This window comes from Carcharodon carcharias, chromosome 4 (assembly GCF_017639515.1).
Source record: "Carcharodon carcharias isolate sCarCar2 chromosome 4, sCarCar2.pri, whole genome shotgun sequence".
Classification (NCBI taxonomy): Eukaryota; Metazoa; Chordata; class Chondrichthyes; order Lamniformes; family Lamnidae; genus Carcharodon; species Carcharodon carcharias.
This window is the reverse complement of record NC_054470.1, coordinates 148,630,497-148,648,728: the sequence shown is the minus strand read 5'-3', so window position 1 is coordinate 148,648,728 and position 18,232 is coordinate 148,630,497. Positions and strand designations below refer to the sequence as shown.

At 43.2% G+C, this 18,232-nt stretch overlaps 1 protein-coding gene across 3 annotated transcripts in view; it reads left to right on the top strand.

Annotated features, from left to right (window-relative positions):
* xrcc4 (X-ray repair complementing defective repair in Chinese hamster cells 4) overlaps positions 1–17,707 on the top strand; it is a 683,670-nt gene extending 665,963 nt beyond the window's left edge. For 2 of the 3 annotated variants that reach the window (XM_041186930.1, XM_041186929.1), the window contains exon 8: positions 14,711–17,707. In XM_041186930.1, coding sequence (XP_041042864.1) covers positions 14,711–14,825 — 115 coding nt within the window. In that variant the 3' untranslated portion in view covers positions 14,826–17,707. The remainder of the gene's footprint in view (positions 1–14,710) is intronic. The other variant, XM_041186931.1, reaches the window with a different exon arrangement.
* The last annotated feature ends 525 nt before the right edge of the window (positions 17,708–18,232 follow it).

The following is an 18,232-nucleotide window of genomic DNA, read 5'->3' as shown; positions in this document are numbered from 1 at the left end:
TGCAGTGCACAGAGGTGAAAGTTTCAGAAGGTGCAAACATTCTTGTGTAGTCTCATCATTGATGGGAGCCTCAAAACTGGAATCCCCATTGATCATTGAAAGATGATGGCACCATGATGCAGATCTCTATGGTCTCACCAGGGTGCCTGGCATGCACAGTGACAGTGTGATAACTTAAACTAATGACATGTTGTTGTTCCCCCTTAGGTTTGCCACCATGCACCCAATTGCAGGACCCCAAAGACCCACCCCTGATGCCAGAGGACAGCCAAGCTCCAGATGCACCCACATCACACCCAATCTCTGAACAAGGCACCAGGGCAGCTACCAGCACCTCAATGGGTGTTAGATCTTCAGCTAGAATGTCGGTGAACAGCAGAGGACACTTCACACTTGCTTGAGGTGCAGGCAGAGGCAGAGAGTGCCCAGGGCACTGGCAATCGGAGGACTGCTGGAGACTAGGATGATGCTGAGTTGAAGGCAGATGATGAGAGTTGTCCATTAGGTGGCAGATGCTGGATGTCCAACGAGATGTACGGGAGGATCTGGTGGAGATCCATTAGTGCATGTGTGCCATGGTCTCCATTATGGAGGGATCCATGTGGAGCATCAGCACTGCATTGATCCTCATGGCCTGAGTGAAATGCTTCCTCCATTGAGAGAGTGGCAACTCTCAAGGAGAGACTGCTCCAGGAACAGAATTAGGGGTTGTGCTTGGACCTGCAAGCCCTTACACAGGCACATCCTCAGGTGGTCAGTGTCCACGTGGGACATGGATGAGACAACCAGTATCCCAGCTAGGTGCCCGTCCATCAATGGTGAGCAGGGAGGTTCAGAGCAATCTCACATTGGTGCACAAGCTGCTTATCATCTCTGCGGGCTCCTCTAGGGTGCTCTGGGTGACATGAGCAGCTCCTCCGCCCCTCCGCCAATGACCGTTGCATCTGATAACGCTGCGGCAACTGGGGAGATGTCAGCATGGCACTGACCGCTGCCTCCCAGGCAGGGCCAGCACAGGCTCCACTGGCTAGAGATTGACCGCCAAGTCAACAGCACATCAGAGTCAGCAGGCTGTCTCCAATGCCGGTGCCAGCAAGGGGGGTGCACCAAGACGTAGCACTTGCAAATGTAAGTTTAAGGCACCATGAGCACAAGAGGGACTGGTCATGGGTGACCTTCTGTTATTTTGTTTATATTTATTAGTCTGGGGTTGAAGATCAGAGAAGGTTCTATTCATTTGTTTTGGCTGTCAACATGAAATAAATTTTCTTTGTCGTAATGGCCTGAGTATGCTTCACCTTTTTTATTTAATGTGGTGCAGGGTACACCATTATGTAATGCTGGATGTGGGTGGCTCGAAACTTTATTGCACAGGCATTGAGTGGACTTTGGGGTCGAAGGAAAGCGTCATTGCAGACATCAGGATGGAGGCGGTAGCCCTGGCATGAGGTGGTAGAGCTTATTTGGCAGCCCAGCTGAAGAAGCATTGAATCCCTGGTGTCCCTGCCTCCCTGGAAGTTACAGAGATCTGCCTCCATACCCTTAGCATTCTCCCTACAGCACTCCTTTTCTGACTCACAACTGGATTCATCATCTATGGCCTGTGGAGCTGCTTCAAGATCCTCTTTCCCCCATTGGGTCCCGCCTTGCCATATTGTGGAGAGCGCAGCATGCGACCACTATAAGTGACACTCGCTCTGGGGGTGTTGTAGTGTATCCCCCTGAACAGTCCAGGCATCGAAAGAGAGTCTTCAGAAGACCAATGGTTCTTTCTATCACCACCCTTGGGGAGGCATGGCTGCTGTTAGACTGCTGCTCTGCCTCTGTTCTTGGGTTGCAGAGAGGTGACGTTAACCACCTTTTCAAGGGATAGCCCTTGTCATCCAGCAACTATCCATTCAGTTGGGCTGGAGCACTGAAAAGCCTCAGCACCTGGGAGTGTCTCAGGATGTACGCGTCGTGGGAGCTGCCTGGGTACCTTGTACAGACTTGCAGAATCTGCATCCTGTGGTCACACCCTATCTGCACGTTAATGGAGTGGAAGCCCTTCCTGTTGACGAAGGCACCCAGCTGACCCACTGGCGCCTTGATGGTCACATGTGAGCAGTCGATATCACCCTAGCTGTCCATAAGTTGTGTCAAGCTGGTGACAGAAGCTCTTTTCAGGTGGGCATTGACCTTCATTCACCCTAGACGCAGGGGAACCCAGCAATCACTGCAAAGCATCTGGCTCGCTCAGCCTGGCTGGCCTCATCCGTATGGAAATGAATGAAGGTCAATGCCCACCTGAAAAGAGCTTCTGTCACCAGCTTGACACAACTATGGACAGCTGATTGGGAGACTCCACACAGATCTCCCACTCTGCCTTGGAAAGAGCCAGAGGCATAGAAGTTGAGGACCACTGGTATGGAGTGTCCACCCACACAGTCAAATCTGATTTCAGGCCCAATCATATGACAGATGGAGATCACTGTCTTCCTTGACAGGCAGAGGCTCCTTCAGCATTGCACCTTGGACATATTGAGGTAGCTGCATTGCTGCCTGTAAACCCTGGCAGCAGGATAGTGGTGTCTTCTGTGGCCCCTAACAACTTGGACTGCTAGCCAAGTGCTGCGCCTCTCCTACCACAGGTCGCTCCTCTGGAAGCTGCATTGGGACACCTGGCCTCCTCGTTCTTCTGCCCCTCTCTTCCTCCTCAGAGGAGATGCCACCAGCAGAGACCATAATCCCTATTACTAGGGTAACAGCAGGCTGTCTGATACCTGAAAGGGTCCACACGGTCTGAATTCTCCAGAGTCCTTGGAGACACCAAGGAGTCCTGACATGAAGCCTGGAAATGCTAACAATGAAGCCCCGAACAGAGATGAAGCTGCCATATACCAATAAGTCACCAGCAGCAAACTATCTACCAAACTTCCCACTATTCACACTGGCAATTTTAACCCGCCATGGATGAGGTTTTTGAAATTGTCGGCTGACCGCCTGTCCTTTATGCTCATGCGACGAGTGCAAAATTGCAAAGGCAATGACAATTGTCTTTTTAATGGCTTTAACTGGCCTCTTAATTAATGGCGGGCACGGCCCGGGCACCCGCACGCGCCAGCCAACCAAAATAACGCACAACTGCACTGCGCAATGATGTCGGGACGCTCGCCCGACATCACGTACTATTTTATGCTCAAGCAGCTCGGGCATGCCCGCCTGCTCAGCGAAAAATTCTGCCCATGATCACCATTACTTTGGCAACTTTGTATTCCATCAATTGAATTCAAATTCCACCAGCTGCCATGGCAGGATTTGAACCTCTGTCCCCAGAGTATTAGACTGGGCCTCTGGATTACTAGTCCAGTGACAATACAACTGCACTGCCATCTCCCCCAGAATTCTGGAATGGGTCTGATTTGTTCTCAGTCATGCCTCCCTGTGTGTCATGACTTCACAGGAACTTGGTTCTGAACATATTCTTGTCACTTCAGCTGGTTGTCATGTACCTTTTGTGGGATTCTGGATGCAAACTTGTTGTCCCAACTGTAAACTTGGCAATTTTATGCTCGCATGCTTACTGTGTACATTGGTCATCTTCTGTTGCAGTTTTAAAAGTTGCTCTCCAGTTTCTAAGAGAGTAGAATGGGTAAGAGAGGTAAATTGGTATGCACTGGTCTGCCAAACATGAGCTCTGCTGGTGTTGGAATTGTTGCACTTAAAGGTGTCACTCTCAGATGTAACATTGCAATGTGTAGATCTTGCTTGGTCCTCCTACATTTGAGAATTAGGGATTTCACCATGTGAATTATTCATTCAGCTAAGTCATTAGACCTAGATTAATACAGAGAAGTAGTAGTGTGATCGATATTCCACTTCACACACATATCCTGAAAAGGCTTACCAATAAATTGCAGACCATTATCCATAATGATCTCTCTCAGCACATCACATAAACTAAAAATAGCACTCAGAGTGTGCGCAACAGTTGTGCTTGACATTCTGCAATGGTCGAATAATGGGGTGTTTGCTAAAGTGGTCAACGATGATGATGAAGTCAGTGCAATGGACATGAAAGAGGTCGAATGCAATTTTAGACCAAGGATGGGTAGGAACTTCTTGCGGAATCAGTGGTTCTTTGCGCTGACTTGGCATATGTTCTTGACATGCCTCGTACTTCTTGACAATGACTTCAATGTCATTGTTTGTACCCAGCCAATAGACTATCTCTCTTGCAAGTATTCTCATCCAATCTATGCCCATGTATGAGTGATGAAGTCGCTGAAGAATATCAAATCCCAAAGATTCTGGTATGATGACGTGCCTGCCTTTAAAAATGACTCCCTAGGAGATGCCTAGCTCATTCCAGTAAGGCCAAAATGGTCTCATATGTTCGTGGACATGCTGAATTGAATCAGGCTTCCCTTCAATAATGGTTTCCCACAGTTTCTGTAGTGTAGAATCTTTCACCATTTCTTCTTGTAACTGCTGGCATTTGCATTGCGCAAAATGTACCAGATCAACTAACAGCCTTGCCTTCTCATGCAAGTGTAATGTTGCAGCTCCCCTGAAAGTGCAAATGTTGTTGAAACATTCTGGATACTCCAATGTTAGGTTGCGAACTGAGGTGATAGGAGTAGTTTCTGAGGTTGATCTGCCTTGTAAGGTCTGATTGACTCCATGGATTGTCTCTTGTGTGAGGTGACAGCATGCCGTTAGACTTGCGATCACTGGGTCTTTAGTCGCCATGATGTAGAATATCTGTGAAGCCCAGGAGGATTGCTTGTACTTGCACTCCAGGACTATGGATCCTGCACATGGAATTAGTGAACTGTTGTATGCCGAAAGTTGTGCAGTAGCAGGTTTTGCCATAGCCTTCCATGTCTCTGGATACATGTCTTTTAGAATTTGCAGAGGTAGTATGTTGGCACTTGCCCCTGTGTCAATCTTGGCCAAGAACAAATATTTACCAACTTTCTTAGGACAGATAATTTTAATCTTGGCAAACGCTTCAGATGTTGTGATGTCATCTATATTTTCAATGAGACTGTTGGTGTGAAACCTGCGTTCACCGTTCTTCGTTTCATCGTGCACATTATCTTCATTTTCTTTTTTTTAATTCATTCACGAGATATGGGCTTCGCTGGCTGGGCCAGCATTTATTGCACATCCCTAGTTGCCCCTGAGAAGGCCGTGGTGAGCTGCTTTTTTAAACCGCTGCAGTCCATGTGGTGTAGGTACACCCACAGGGCTGTTAGGAAGGGAGTTCCAGGATTTTGATCCAGCGACAGTGAAGGAACAGCGATATATTTCCAAGTCAGGATGGTGAGTAACTTGGAGGGGAGTTTCCAGGTGGTGGTGTTCCCATGTAACTGCTGCCCCTGTCCTTCTCGATGGGTAGTGGTCGTGGGTTTGGAAAGTGCTGTCTAAGGAGCCTTGGTGAATTCTTGCAATGCATCTTGAATGTGGTATACACTGCTGCTACTGTGCATCAGTGGTGGAGGGAATGAACATTTGTGGAAAGCGGGCTGCTTTGTCTTGGCCGGTGTTAAGCTTCTTGAGTGTTGTGTGGCTGCACTCATCCAGGCAAGTGGGGAGTATTCCATCACACTCCTGACTTGTACCTTGTAGATGGTGGACAGGCTGTGGGGAGTCAGGAGGTGCGTTACTTGCCATCGGATTCCTAGCCTCTGACCTGCCCTTGTAGCCACAGTATTTATATGGCTAGTCCAGTTCAGTTTCCAGTCAATGGTAACCCCAGGATGTTGATAGTGGGGGATTCAGTGATGGTAATGCCATTGAACATCAAGAGGCGAAGGTTGGATTCTCTCTTGTTGGAGATGGTCATTGCTTGGCACTTGTTTAGTGCGAATGTTGCTTGCCACTTCTCAGCCCAAGCCTGGATATTGTCCAGGTCTTGCTGCACTTTGACAAGGACTGCTTCAGTATCTGAGGAGTTGAGAATGGTGCTGAACATTGTGGAATCATCAGCGCACATCCTCACTTCTGACCTCAACATGAAAAGGCCATTGATGTAGCAGCTGAAGATGGTTGGGGAGGACACTACCCTGAGGAACTCCTCCAGTGATGTCCTGGAGCTGAGATGACTGACCTCCAACAACCATAGCCATCTTCCTTTGTGTAGGGTATGACTCCAACCAGTGGAGAGTTTTAACCTGATTCCCATTGACTCCAATTTTGCTAGGCAACCTTGATGTCAAGGGCAGTTACTCTCACCTCACCTCGGGAGTTCAGCTCTTTTGTCCATGTTTGAACCAAGGCTGTAATGAGGTCAGGAGCTGAGTGCCCCTGGCGGAACCCAAATTAGGTGTCAGTGAGCAGCTTATTGCTAAGCAAGTGCTGCTTGATAGCACTGTTGATAACCCATTCCATTAGTTTACTGATGATTGAGAGTAGACTGATGGGGCAGTAGTTGGCCAGGTTGGATTTGTCCTGCTTTTTGTGTACAGTACATACTTGGGCAATTTTCCGCATAGTGGGGCAGATGCCAGTGTTGTAGCTGTTTCTGGTTTGTCAGTTACCTCATGTATATGTTTTTGACGGGATACGGATGGTTATTCTTATTGCTTGAAGGTACCGTTGTGTACAGTCTGTTTGGATCAGTGCACGACTCTTTGTAGCTGCATCAGCCTTTGCTCTGATGTATTGCCACTGCCAATGGCCTTTTCTGCCACCTGTTTTGCAGAATTGCTGGAAAGCTGGGAATTTCCTTGGTCATACAGAAGGCCACACTTTTACATGTTATAGTAAGTGCGTCATTTTCTCTGCATCTGCTGATGAAGTGGTGTGTGGATTTTGTAGGCTGTTGTCAAAATGACATGAGCTCTAGCCGATGAATATGGACGTTTAAACTGATACTGAACAGATCTTCCAATGTCATCTGTATCTTTTGGGGATCCTTTAGTTATTCTACTGTTAACCCTATGTTAGGACTATTGTAGAACTTTTAAGTTTAATTTATATTTGTGTGTTAAGAAAGGTGGGATATGGTTTAAGTTTCATTTAGTACTTTTTTGTGAGCTTGGTGCTGGGAAGAACCTGCGGCCTCTTCTCTCTGTTGACCACACTCACTGTTCTTCTTTTCACCTCTTTTCTCTTCTGTCCAGAAGCTTGGGCTGGCAAGCCTATTTACTGTGAGCACAGCTGCCCTCACCATTTCTTCCCAGGTGTGAAAACTTCACACCTTGCCCAGCAGGTCCCTTGACTTAGCCAGGCTTGCTGTCAGGCAGGATTCAGAATGGCCACATGACCCCATTAATTTTAGCCTAAGTTTAAAGGCACAGTCCAAAACACAATAAACACAATCTTATAAACCTTATAATTATAACTGCCTGAATAACACCACGGCCAGAATCTTATGTCCCGCGGGCGGGTGCGTGCCCGACCCAAAACGATGTGAAATAGCACGAGATGACATTGTGCAAGTGTCCCGATGTCATTGTGCACTTGTGCGATATTTCGCTCGGTGGGTGTGTGCAGCAGTCTGAAGCACGCCTGTTGACAATTAAGCAGGCAATTAAGCCCATTAACAATGCAACTAACAGTGATTTTGCGTTTACAGTTACATTTACATTGGCAGACGAGCCATCCCCCCAGGCAGCATTCACATTTTTGCTCAAACCTCGATGCAGGGCGGGATGAAATCTCTGTGGGGAAATAAAATAAAAGGAGATATCTGGGGACTGATTTTTTTTATGAGGTACGCTTTCAGTTACTTGACTGTACTGCATGGACATGTTTTGCAGCATTTTTGTCATTTCCTTTATTCTGTGGAGTTCTGCAGCTCCCTGGGGCAGCTGTCTGCCTTTAAGGAGTTCACTAGAAGCGCTCACCCGCACCCTCAGTTAGGTCGGCGCCTGCCCTCTTCCCACCCCCATGCCAGCAGCACTGAGCATTTCTCAGCCTGCACTTCACACTGGCTGACCATTAATTGGCCAGCCGGCATGAAATCACGGTCGGGGACCAATCGCAGCCGGAGGCCCAGTTCCCATCAGATTCTGGGCCCGCCGATCACACACACGCCCGACAAACAAAATATTCAGGCCCATATTTTCAAACTCTACGTGAGAGGGTTTGTTTTTCTAATCAGCATTTGGACTAACGCATGGACCTTTGAAACACCTAAAAGAGTAGTGCTGTTAAGAGTAGATTCCGCACACTCACTACCAGAAGGATTCCTCATTCAACAGGATCAGAAGTCAGAGATAGGGCTACCACACTGTACCTCCAATTCTCCAACCTGCGAGGCCATGAATAAAGTTTTTGTCTATTATTTTTCCACTCTCACCTCTTCTTTAAAATCCATGTTGTCAACTGTCCCATCCTCCCATAAGCCACATTATGAGTTTCTACCCAAGATATCCTCTCTTCTCCCTCAGCCTTTGCTTATCCTCAGTGATTTCAATATTTATCTCAGATCTCTTTGCCTGCTCTTTTCTCATTCCATTGCTCTTCTGCTCTCTGTAAACATGCCCCTGGATCCCCCTTGTCCTAGACCCAAATTCATATTTTTATTTCCTTTCTCTCCTATCACCATTCTCTAAACTGATATTGTCTACAGGACCCACTTTCCGCTTCCATGACCCCATTCCCACTAAACTGTGACAACACAACTTCTGATCAGAACCCAATGTCAGCTGATATTTTAAATGGTTCCCTCGCCACAGGTATTGTCTTCTACCTTTTAAAACCACCATCATCACTCTTCTGCTAGAAAGAAACACCCTCAGCACCTCTGTCCAGGCAAAATACCATCTCCAAATCTTTTCCCTTCTTCAAAGTCCTTGAACTTAATGCCGCCTCCCAAATTGGTGGCCATCCTTCCCACATTTCCATGTTCGAACCTACAACCAAGTTCCCACCTTTCCCACAACACGGAAACTGACCCAATGAAAGTTACACTGTGACCGTGACCACTGTGCGCTATTCCTGCTCACCTTTCTCCAACTTTTTGTACCCTTTGACATGCTTGATCACACCAGTTTCCATCAGTGCCTTTTCTCTGCTATTCAGCTCAGTAGGACTGACCTCACTTATTTCTACTCTGATTCTAGCCAGAACATCTCCGGCAGTGGCTTCTCTTCTCACCCTGCATTCTGAAGTCACCCAAGAATATATCCATGGCACTCTCCTCTTTCCAATCTAAATGTTGCCACTCAGCAACATTATCCACAGACACGAGATCAGCTTCCATATATGTGCTGATTAAATCAACCTCTCTTTATCCCTCCATTGACTCCATGATATTATACTGCTTATCTTACAATCACTCTTGGATGAGCTGCAGTTTCCTCCAGTTAAACACATGAGGAAGACCAAAGCCATCATCTTAAGCCTGGTCACAAACTCCATACCCTTACCACCAATTTTAGAATGGATCAAATGGCCTACTTCTGTTATGTATCATTCTATGATGAAAATCTACCTCTTTGCCGAAACTTTTGATCTCCCTCCTGATAATCTCTTTTGCAATTATTTATTTCACTGGTCACACACCTCCCTGCAAAGCATTCTGAGATTTTTAAATGTCATTGGTGCTATATAAATGCAAATCATCGTTGTTCCTGGGACGCAGACAAACTAACTAGTATATATTATCCCGTGCTTAGTTTCCTTGGAGGCATTAAGAGTCAATCACATATTGTAGGATTTTCTGGGGGATGGGGTGTGGGGCACAGGAGGGTGTATGAGAAATCAAGCTGAGGCATGTTGGTGACAGCCGCTATCCGCTCATTCATGGCATGTAGCCAATCAAGACAGTTAAAAGGGCAGTTAGCCCTTAATTGTGTGCAAGAATGAAACTTTACACAAGGTGCACAAGCCTCACACTGTGTTAGGAGCCCAGCAACCCTTTCACTACACAGATGTCCCATTTAGTATCCCAGTAATAGATACATCTGGCTGTTGGGGTTTAGATTCAGATTTAGTGTTGCTAAATGGAAATACAATTCTTTTCCAGACTACCCTGAGTTTTACATTTTGACTTAAATTCACAAATATTAACAATGAAGATACAATATTAGGTATTAGAGGCAGCCTCACTGCAGGAGGTCAGAGGGACCTCAGAGACTATTGTTCATTGCCACAATCGCTGAGGAGCAAGGCTGAAACTGGCATGGCTATGCCAGAAACATTCTTGTGAAGGGATTCTTCCTCTACACTGATGACCTTAACAGGTCTGGACCCTGTTAACCCCTCAGAAGCGTTTCGATAGCACGTCCAATTTTTGTGCCACCCACCATCCTTAATTGGACAGCAAATGCAATGGTGGGCTGTTCAGGGCCCTCAACCGTGTCCGGCCCATCTCCCGCGCATCCGCCCTCACGCCTTCTCCTCCCTCCCAGAAACATGATAGGGTCCCCCTTGTCCTCACTTATCACCCCACCAGCCTCCGCATTCAAAGGATCATCCTCCGCCATTTCCGCCAACTCCAGCATGATGCCACCACCAAACACATCTTCCTTTCACCCCCCTTATCGGCATTCTGTAGGGATCGCTCCCTCCGGGACACCCTGGTCCACTCCTCCATCACCCCCTACTCCTCAACCCCCTCCTATGGCACAACCCCATGCCCACGCAAAAGATGCAACACCTGCCCCTTCACTTCCTCTCTCCTCACCGTCCAAGGACCCAAACACTCCTTTCAAGTGAAGCAGTATTTCACTTGCATTTCCCCCAACTTAGTCTACTGCATTCGTTGCTCCCAATGTGGTCTCCTCTACATTGGAGAGACCAAACGTAAACTGGGCGACCGCTTTGCAGAACACCTGCGGTCTGTCCGCAAGAATGACCCAAACCTCCCTGTCGCTTGCCATTTTAACACTCCACCCTGCTCTCTTGCCCACATGTCTGTCCTTGGCTTGCTGCATTGTTCCAGTGAAGCCCAACGCAAACTGGAGGAACAACACCTCATCTTCCGACTAGGGACTTTACAGCCTTCCGGACTGAATATTGAATTCAACAACTTTAGGTCGTGAGCTCCCTCCCCCATCCCCACCCCCTTTCTGTTTCCCCCTTCCTTTTTTTTTTCCAATAAATTATAAAGATTTTCCTTTTCCCACCTATTTCCATTATAAAAAAAAACCCCACTAGAGCTATACCTTGAGTGCCCTACCATCCATTCTTAATTAGCACATTCGTTTAGATAATATCACCAACTTTAACTTTAACACCTATGTGTTCTATTGTACTATTGTCGTTGACATCTTTTGATGATCTGCTTCTATCACTGCTTGTTTGTCCCTACAACCACACCCCCCCCTCCACCTCTCTGTCTCTCTATCTCTCCGCCCCCCACACACACACCTTAAACCAGCTTATATTTCAGCTCTTTCTTGGACTCGAACTCAAGTTCTGTCGAAGGGTCATGAGGACTCGAAACGTCAACTCTTTTCTTCTCCGCCGATGCTGCCAGACCTGCTGAGTTTTTCCAGGTAATTCTGTTTTTGTTTTGGATTTCCAGCATCCGCAGTTTTTTTGTTTTTTTGTTTTTATATTATATGGTGGGCTGTTAATTGGCCATCTCCCATAAGATCATGCTGGAGCGCACTCTTCCAACATGAGCAGGTTGGCACCTCAAATAGTGAAAAGTTTTTAAGTGGAAAAAGTTCTGGCCTTTAAGGAGAAGCAAACTGGTATTCTGTTTTGAATATATTTTAATAATATAGTAAGTTCTTTAGAAAGATATACTTGAATTTCATAAATTATAATCTATAAAATCTCACCACCAATTCTGCTGTTAACAAATAATGCTTGAGGCATAATTCTCCTCCACCATTATTACCATTTATATTTTAATGAAAGCTGCATTCTATTGTGTACTGATTGATGCTGTCAGTTCACATTTGAGTGCATCAGATCCTAACTAACCAGAATTGTAAGATTTAGCCTTGTGTTAGCTGTCATTGTCTGTATTAATCAGCAAATCTTCAGCAATCCAACTCAGCAGGGTAACAGAAAATACTAAAATTGTGTTTTTACATGTATGTAAAATGTTATAAATGTGCCACACATGTATAAATAGTACTTAGTTTATGCCAGGATGAAGATCTCAATTTCATTCTCTTGCTTTTTAGGGCAGGGCTAAAATGCAGGCATAAAGGATAAACTATTCTAAAGGAACTGCTCTTTACCTATCATGAGGAAGGACCATATTTTAAAATCTATGTACTTTTGTTTTTACAATCTGTTCTTGGTTATACTGTCACACTCCAGTTTACCATCACACTGTCTCCAGCTGGTAAAACAAGATGGTCTAAGTATGGCATTTTAATGGTTTGACGATCATCATCAATGTCCTTAATCTTTTAAATTTTTGAACATTCTGATTGTCTGGTAGCAGCACAGAGAGATTTGGGGGTCCTTGTGCATGTATCACAAAAAGCTAGCATACAAGTTCAGCAGGTAATAGGTAAGGCAAGTGGAATGTTGGCCTTTATTTCAAAGGGAATGGAGTATAAAAATAGGGAAGTCTTGCTAAAACTAAAAGGCACTAGTTAGACCATACCTAGAATACTGTGAACACTTCTGGTCCCCTTATCTAAGGAAAGATATACTGGCATATATCAGAGAAGGTTCACTAGGTTGATCTCAAGTATGGAGGGATTTACTTATGAGGAGAGATTTAAGTAGATTGGGCCTATACTCACTGGAGTTTAGAAGAATGAGGCGACCTTATTGAAACGTATAAGGCTCTTAGGGGGTTTGACATGACAGATGCTGAGAGATTGTTTCCCCTTGTGGGAGAGTCTAGGACCAGAGGGCATAATCTCAGAGTAGGGGGTCACCCATTTAAGTCAGAGATGAGGAATTTCTTCTCTCAGAGGGTTGTGAATTTGTGGAATTCTTTACTGCAGAGGGCTGTAGAGGCTGGGTCGGTAAGTATATTCAAGGCTGAGATAGACAGATTTTTAATCACTAAGGGAATCCAGGGTTATGGGGAAAAGGCAGGAAAGCGGATTTGAGGATTATCAGATCAGCCATGATCTCATTGAATGGCGGAGCAGACTCGATGGGCCGAATGGCCTACTTCTGTTCCTACGTCTTATGGTCACCCTTTCACTACGCAGATGCTCCATTTAGTAGCCCAGTAATAGCTATATCTGGCTGTTTGGGTTAAGAGTCGGATTTAGTCTTTTTAAATGGAAGTACTGTTCTTTTCCAGACAACGCTCAGTTTTACATTTTGATATAAATTCACAAATATTAACAATGAAGATATAACATTACATATAAATACATTTCACTTTTAAGAAAATTAAGTATTTTCTTGTTTAGAATTAATTATCTTTAGCCGTAAATGTTCACTTTATTACTAAATGTTTTCCTAATATCTGTACACAATGTCACAAAATATTTCTGGAACTCACGGCCGTAGAAATATTTTGTCGTGTTGTCTCTGAATTTGACAGTGATCTAAATCAAGAATGCTACTAACATTGAAGGTGACTTACAAATAAGTTTAAAATTGTTAGCCCAAAGTGGTCTTTGTAATTTTACCATTTTAAAAAGTAACTTTGAACTTCTGGAAGTACACAACATTGAGTAAATTCTATAGCCTCAAGCTATAGGGAACATCTGGATTGTGAACACAAGGCTGGAAGTTTGTGGATAAATTTGCTGTCTCTATTTGACCAATTGGCTCATCTAGCTTGTCTCCTCTGGTGTAGTTCTTCATTGTTCTAACATTGGTGATTAGTTAGTTAAAGGAGAATTTTCTACAGCAAGTAAGCAGCAAGCAGTTTTGTGTATCATTGTGTGTGTCCACACTTTGCCCTTTTTGAAGTATTCAATGCTTTGTAGTGGATGCTCATTTCCCAATCGTACTTGGTAGTACCATATTTCAGAGTTAGAAATCACTTTCCTTGAACAACTAGCAAAGCAACAAACATGTTTAAAACATTCAGATTCATAATTGCACATTATTGGGTTCTCTTGCTAATTAAAATTATTGTTTGTCATTATGGACAACTATCATCATTAATGTTCTTAATCTTGTAAATTTTTGAACATAAGCAGACATTTGTTTAAAATATAGAGAAAAGTCATCTTGTAAATATGTTCAGGTTAATGCATCATAGGTCACATTAATAAATCTAACTTTATAATACAAGCTATGATATAAATAAAGTATGTTACCTTTCAGTGCTCTCATATTTCCACGATAGGCTATATTTACTCATTTAAATAATTGCAGCTTGCCAAATAGAAATTATACACATGCTGATGTCCTGAAGAGCTGATTATAATTGGAATTGAGGCCACAGTGAAAAAGATATATTTGTATTGGTCTACAGCTAAAAAGACACACTAAAGATCACTTTGAAATCTTGAAATATTAGTTTCAACACCTGGTAACACACAGCCACTGACTAACCAGTATGACAATCTGAAAGAATTTGAGTGTGTTGTCAGTTACTTGGCTGGCAAAGCATGCCATCTATCATTACCTCATCAGGCTATTCTCCAGTCAATGCCAATTGAGACTCATCCGTTCATTCAACAGGAGTCTACATCAAATGCACCAAAAGAGTAAAGGAACAAATGAGCCTTCAGCTTCTAAGCAATTGCCTCTTTAAGGACCCTTACTGAACCATATTTTATAATTTTAGTCAATATTATCCTCACAGTTTGATATCCAGTTATTTTGCAACCGAAGACAATGGTTCAGTTTGTACCTCTAATTTATTTGCCTTATTGTTATTTTGCAGCTTGTGCCCTATGAGCTCTGCATCATCAATAATCCATCATCAATCTGAAGAGGAACAATCACAGGAAACCTTACCCAACACTGTTGAGCCACATGATCTCTTCGACAATATTTAAAATGCCATTTCTCCTAAAAAGCATGTTATACACAGACAACAGCAAATTGACTAAGTGCATAGTATATTCTGTAATGTCATCATCCTATGAAATATAATTAGTCATGTAAAAAGCTTTATTGTAGAAACCACATGGCATTTGGAAATCCACATGTGTAATTTCAGTTACTTACAGCATCTGTTTAACGTAGCATCCTTAAAATTTAGTTTCTTGTCAGTGCTTTCAGTTCTTCTACAAATATGCCCTCTTATGAATCACATGACATATGCTTTCCTCTTTTGTTGTACTCCATGTAGAAATGGGGAGGAAAATTATGAAATCAGGAAAATCCATGCATCTCAAACTTTTCTACTGGGTTCCATATGTTTTTTTTAAACTGCGCCTTTTAAAAATATTCCCATCATATTGTCTCATGCAATTAGTTGCAGTACCATTGCAAGTGAAAGTAAGTTGCATAAGAATAAGAGACAAAGCCGTGGATTTTCACTGAGTTGGGATGACTTGGGAGCAGTTTAAAAATGGTGGGCATGTCCCGATTCTGATATTCCCAACCCCATTCCCAGGCCGTGTGATTTTCAGGGTACACAGAAATTACAGTCAGCAAGTTTAAGGGTGCGAGCTGGTTTGAGTTGCAAGCCCACAACCGGCACTCCTGAACTGGCCGGCTCCATTTTGGAGATAGGCATGTCCTAGCTCTTAACAATTTTCATGGAGTCCAGCTAGACATTGAAAGACTTATGGTTCAGAGCACCTCAAAGGTAAGTTCGAAAGGTCTTCCTCATGCCCTCATGCCGAGCTATGGCGCTCCTTCACCCACCCACATGGCCTCTCATGCCCCTTATGATAAGCTGTGGCCCCCATTGCCCCCTAAGCCAAACTATGGAACTTCCATACCCACTGCCTCATTATACACTGTATAGAATCAATGAACCCTAGAGAGAAATAGGATGTGTGAAAAAAGCTTTAAAAATAGTAATTCATTACTTTCCACTGTTAAAAAAAGCTTTTTCACTGCAGCCCAATAAAAGTGTCAATCATCTGGACCATTTAAAGGATCAATAACAGAAACTGCAAGCACTTGAAACCTCTTAACCTTGTGTAAATAAACATTGTAGAATTGACAGCAAAGATCAAAGAGCCAAAGCTATCAATCAGGTAATATTTTCCCAGGGGCTCCTGTGTTTCATCAAAGTAATGGAAGTCTAGGCTCTCAGCCAAAAATACAGGATGAGGCTTGATGAAACAGCTGAGTCCCAGGGAATGCTCAAGTGTTGGATTCAAGGTTAGTTTCTTAAGGATGGTAACGAAGGCTTGTTGTTGCTATGTCATTATTACTATCTTCTATGGGTACACAGAAATTACAGTCAGCAAGTTTAATTCTATATTTACCTTTGTTAGTAGTGGTGCCTACCAGAGCTCCAGAGAAAGTAATGTAAAAGCAGTGTTACTCAATATCCCAATGTTGACATTTAGAAGAATTGTGATGTCCAGTAATTCCTAACAAGTCACTGTCACTAGCTGGCAAGGATAAACAAGTTAGGTAAGAATAGAAATTAATGTTGCTGATATTAACAGAAATGCACTTGCATGTTTAATTTTTTTTTGTCTGCTATTTTAGGGAAATTAAACCATTTAAAATAAATAATAATGTCTAAAATAGTGGAAATTAATGACAAACATATTAAGCTTCTTTAATATCATGAACAGTAATTTCTAGGCTATAGATTTCAATGTCTCAGTATTTAGTCAAGATTTTTCTTTGTTGAATACCCTCACTAAGAGCATGACTTGGTATTTCCTCAGAACAGTAACTTCAAAAACAGTATGTTCAAATTATCATCTACAAAGTACACAAGATGGTATATTGGTATTGATTAATGTGCTCTTGCAAATCCCTATTTCATCACTGCTTTTACTGGCTGTGGATTGGCTTACCTGTAGGATGGGCTTACCCAAGCTCTCTAGTTTTCATGTCAATCTAACTGATGTGTAACAGAGATGCATCCCCTGCTTCAATCTCATGGAGGCAGAATTTTGATCAGGAAGTCATAATTATGTTAACACCCTGCACCAAATGACAGGAGGACATAACAAAGAAACTCCAAATCAAAGTGATAATGTTACTTAGGAACAAAGCTTTTGTTTCCCCCATTCTAAAACATAACTCACTCTAGTTATTGTAATTTTAATACGCTATTAGCTAGAAAGGCACTATTTTTATTAAGTTTAAGGTGGCCAGTATTCTGGCAGTAGCTACTACATGATGCTCTAAAGAGTAGTAACTTAGAGTCATTGCAGATTTTACCTTCATCATTTAGCCCTAACTGAACTTTCATCTCAAAAAAAACTTTTCTCATCCAAAGAGCTGAAGGTCACCAGTTGAGGGAATTGAAGGATACAGCAGAAGACAGTCTGAGCCTGGCTTAGGGATCGATTGAAGGGACTGGCATCTATCTCATTTTTTATAGCTGCATGAGTTACTGAATTTGAATAATGATAAGCGGTATTTCATAAGGAAAGTATTCTACACTCCATTAATAAGGTTATTCAATTTGTATGTGAATCTCTACAAATCAAATTTACCAAGGCAGTATTTTTGATTCAGTTATGTCCATAGATATCTGTGAGTTAACGGTTATCACTTAACTGCGGACGCAGATTACCTCATGCATCCTGAGCTGTACGTTTTATGACATGGTCTGAACCCTTTAATTTACAATATGTCACTCAAGTTGGCTTCATTGGTTTAATTTCAACAAGGTATTTTTTTGTTCTGCTTTTTTATTTGCATATCTATTGATGTGCTTGTGTTTAATGCTGTTTCTCGACTGTAAAACATGCACCACAATCAGAATTTATTTAATACAGTATCATGAGTAAAATGCTTGGGGTTTATTTTTTTTCCTTTTTTTAAACATGGGGGTTCTGCAATTAAACCAAAAACAGAGGATAAAGGATACGAGGAGCAGGCAGCACTCAAGTAGTTAAGGTGCTTCTTTGATATCGCTACACGACCACTCTGAAATCAAATTGATCCAGGGATTCAGTGATGTTCACGTATCAGTGCTGAGTTCTTACTCCTCACCAGTTACTTGATGATTCCACGTCGCTCTGGAGGATATCTTGTACCATGCCCCCACGAGCAAATGAATCTCTGTACCTACTCTTTTGATGGCATTGCCAAGGAAAATTATGAAAGACTTATTTGTTTATTGATCTTTCCAACTGGGGCCAAACTACAGGAGTGTTCTTATGACCGATGCAGTTGGTAAAGCGGAGTTACTTAAAAATCCCAGAGGGAAACTTTAAACATCTGTCATAACCAATAATTTTAAGTTTGAGTTGCGACTCTAAACTCGGGAATCGGACCACTAGTTCTTGAGGTCTTACATTAAACTAAATGAAAC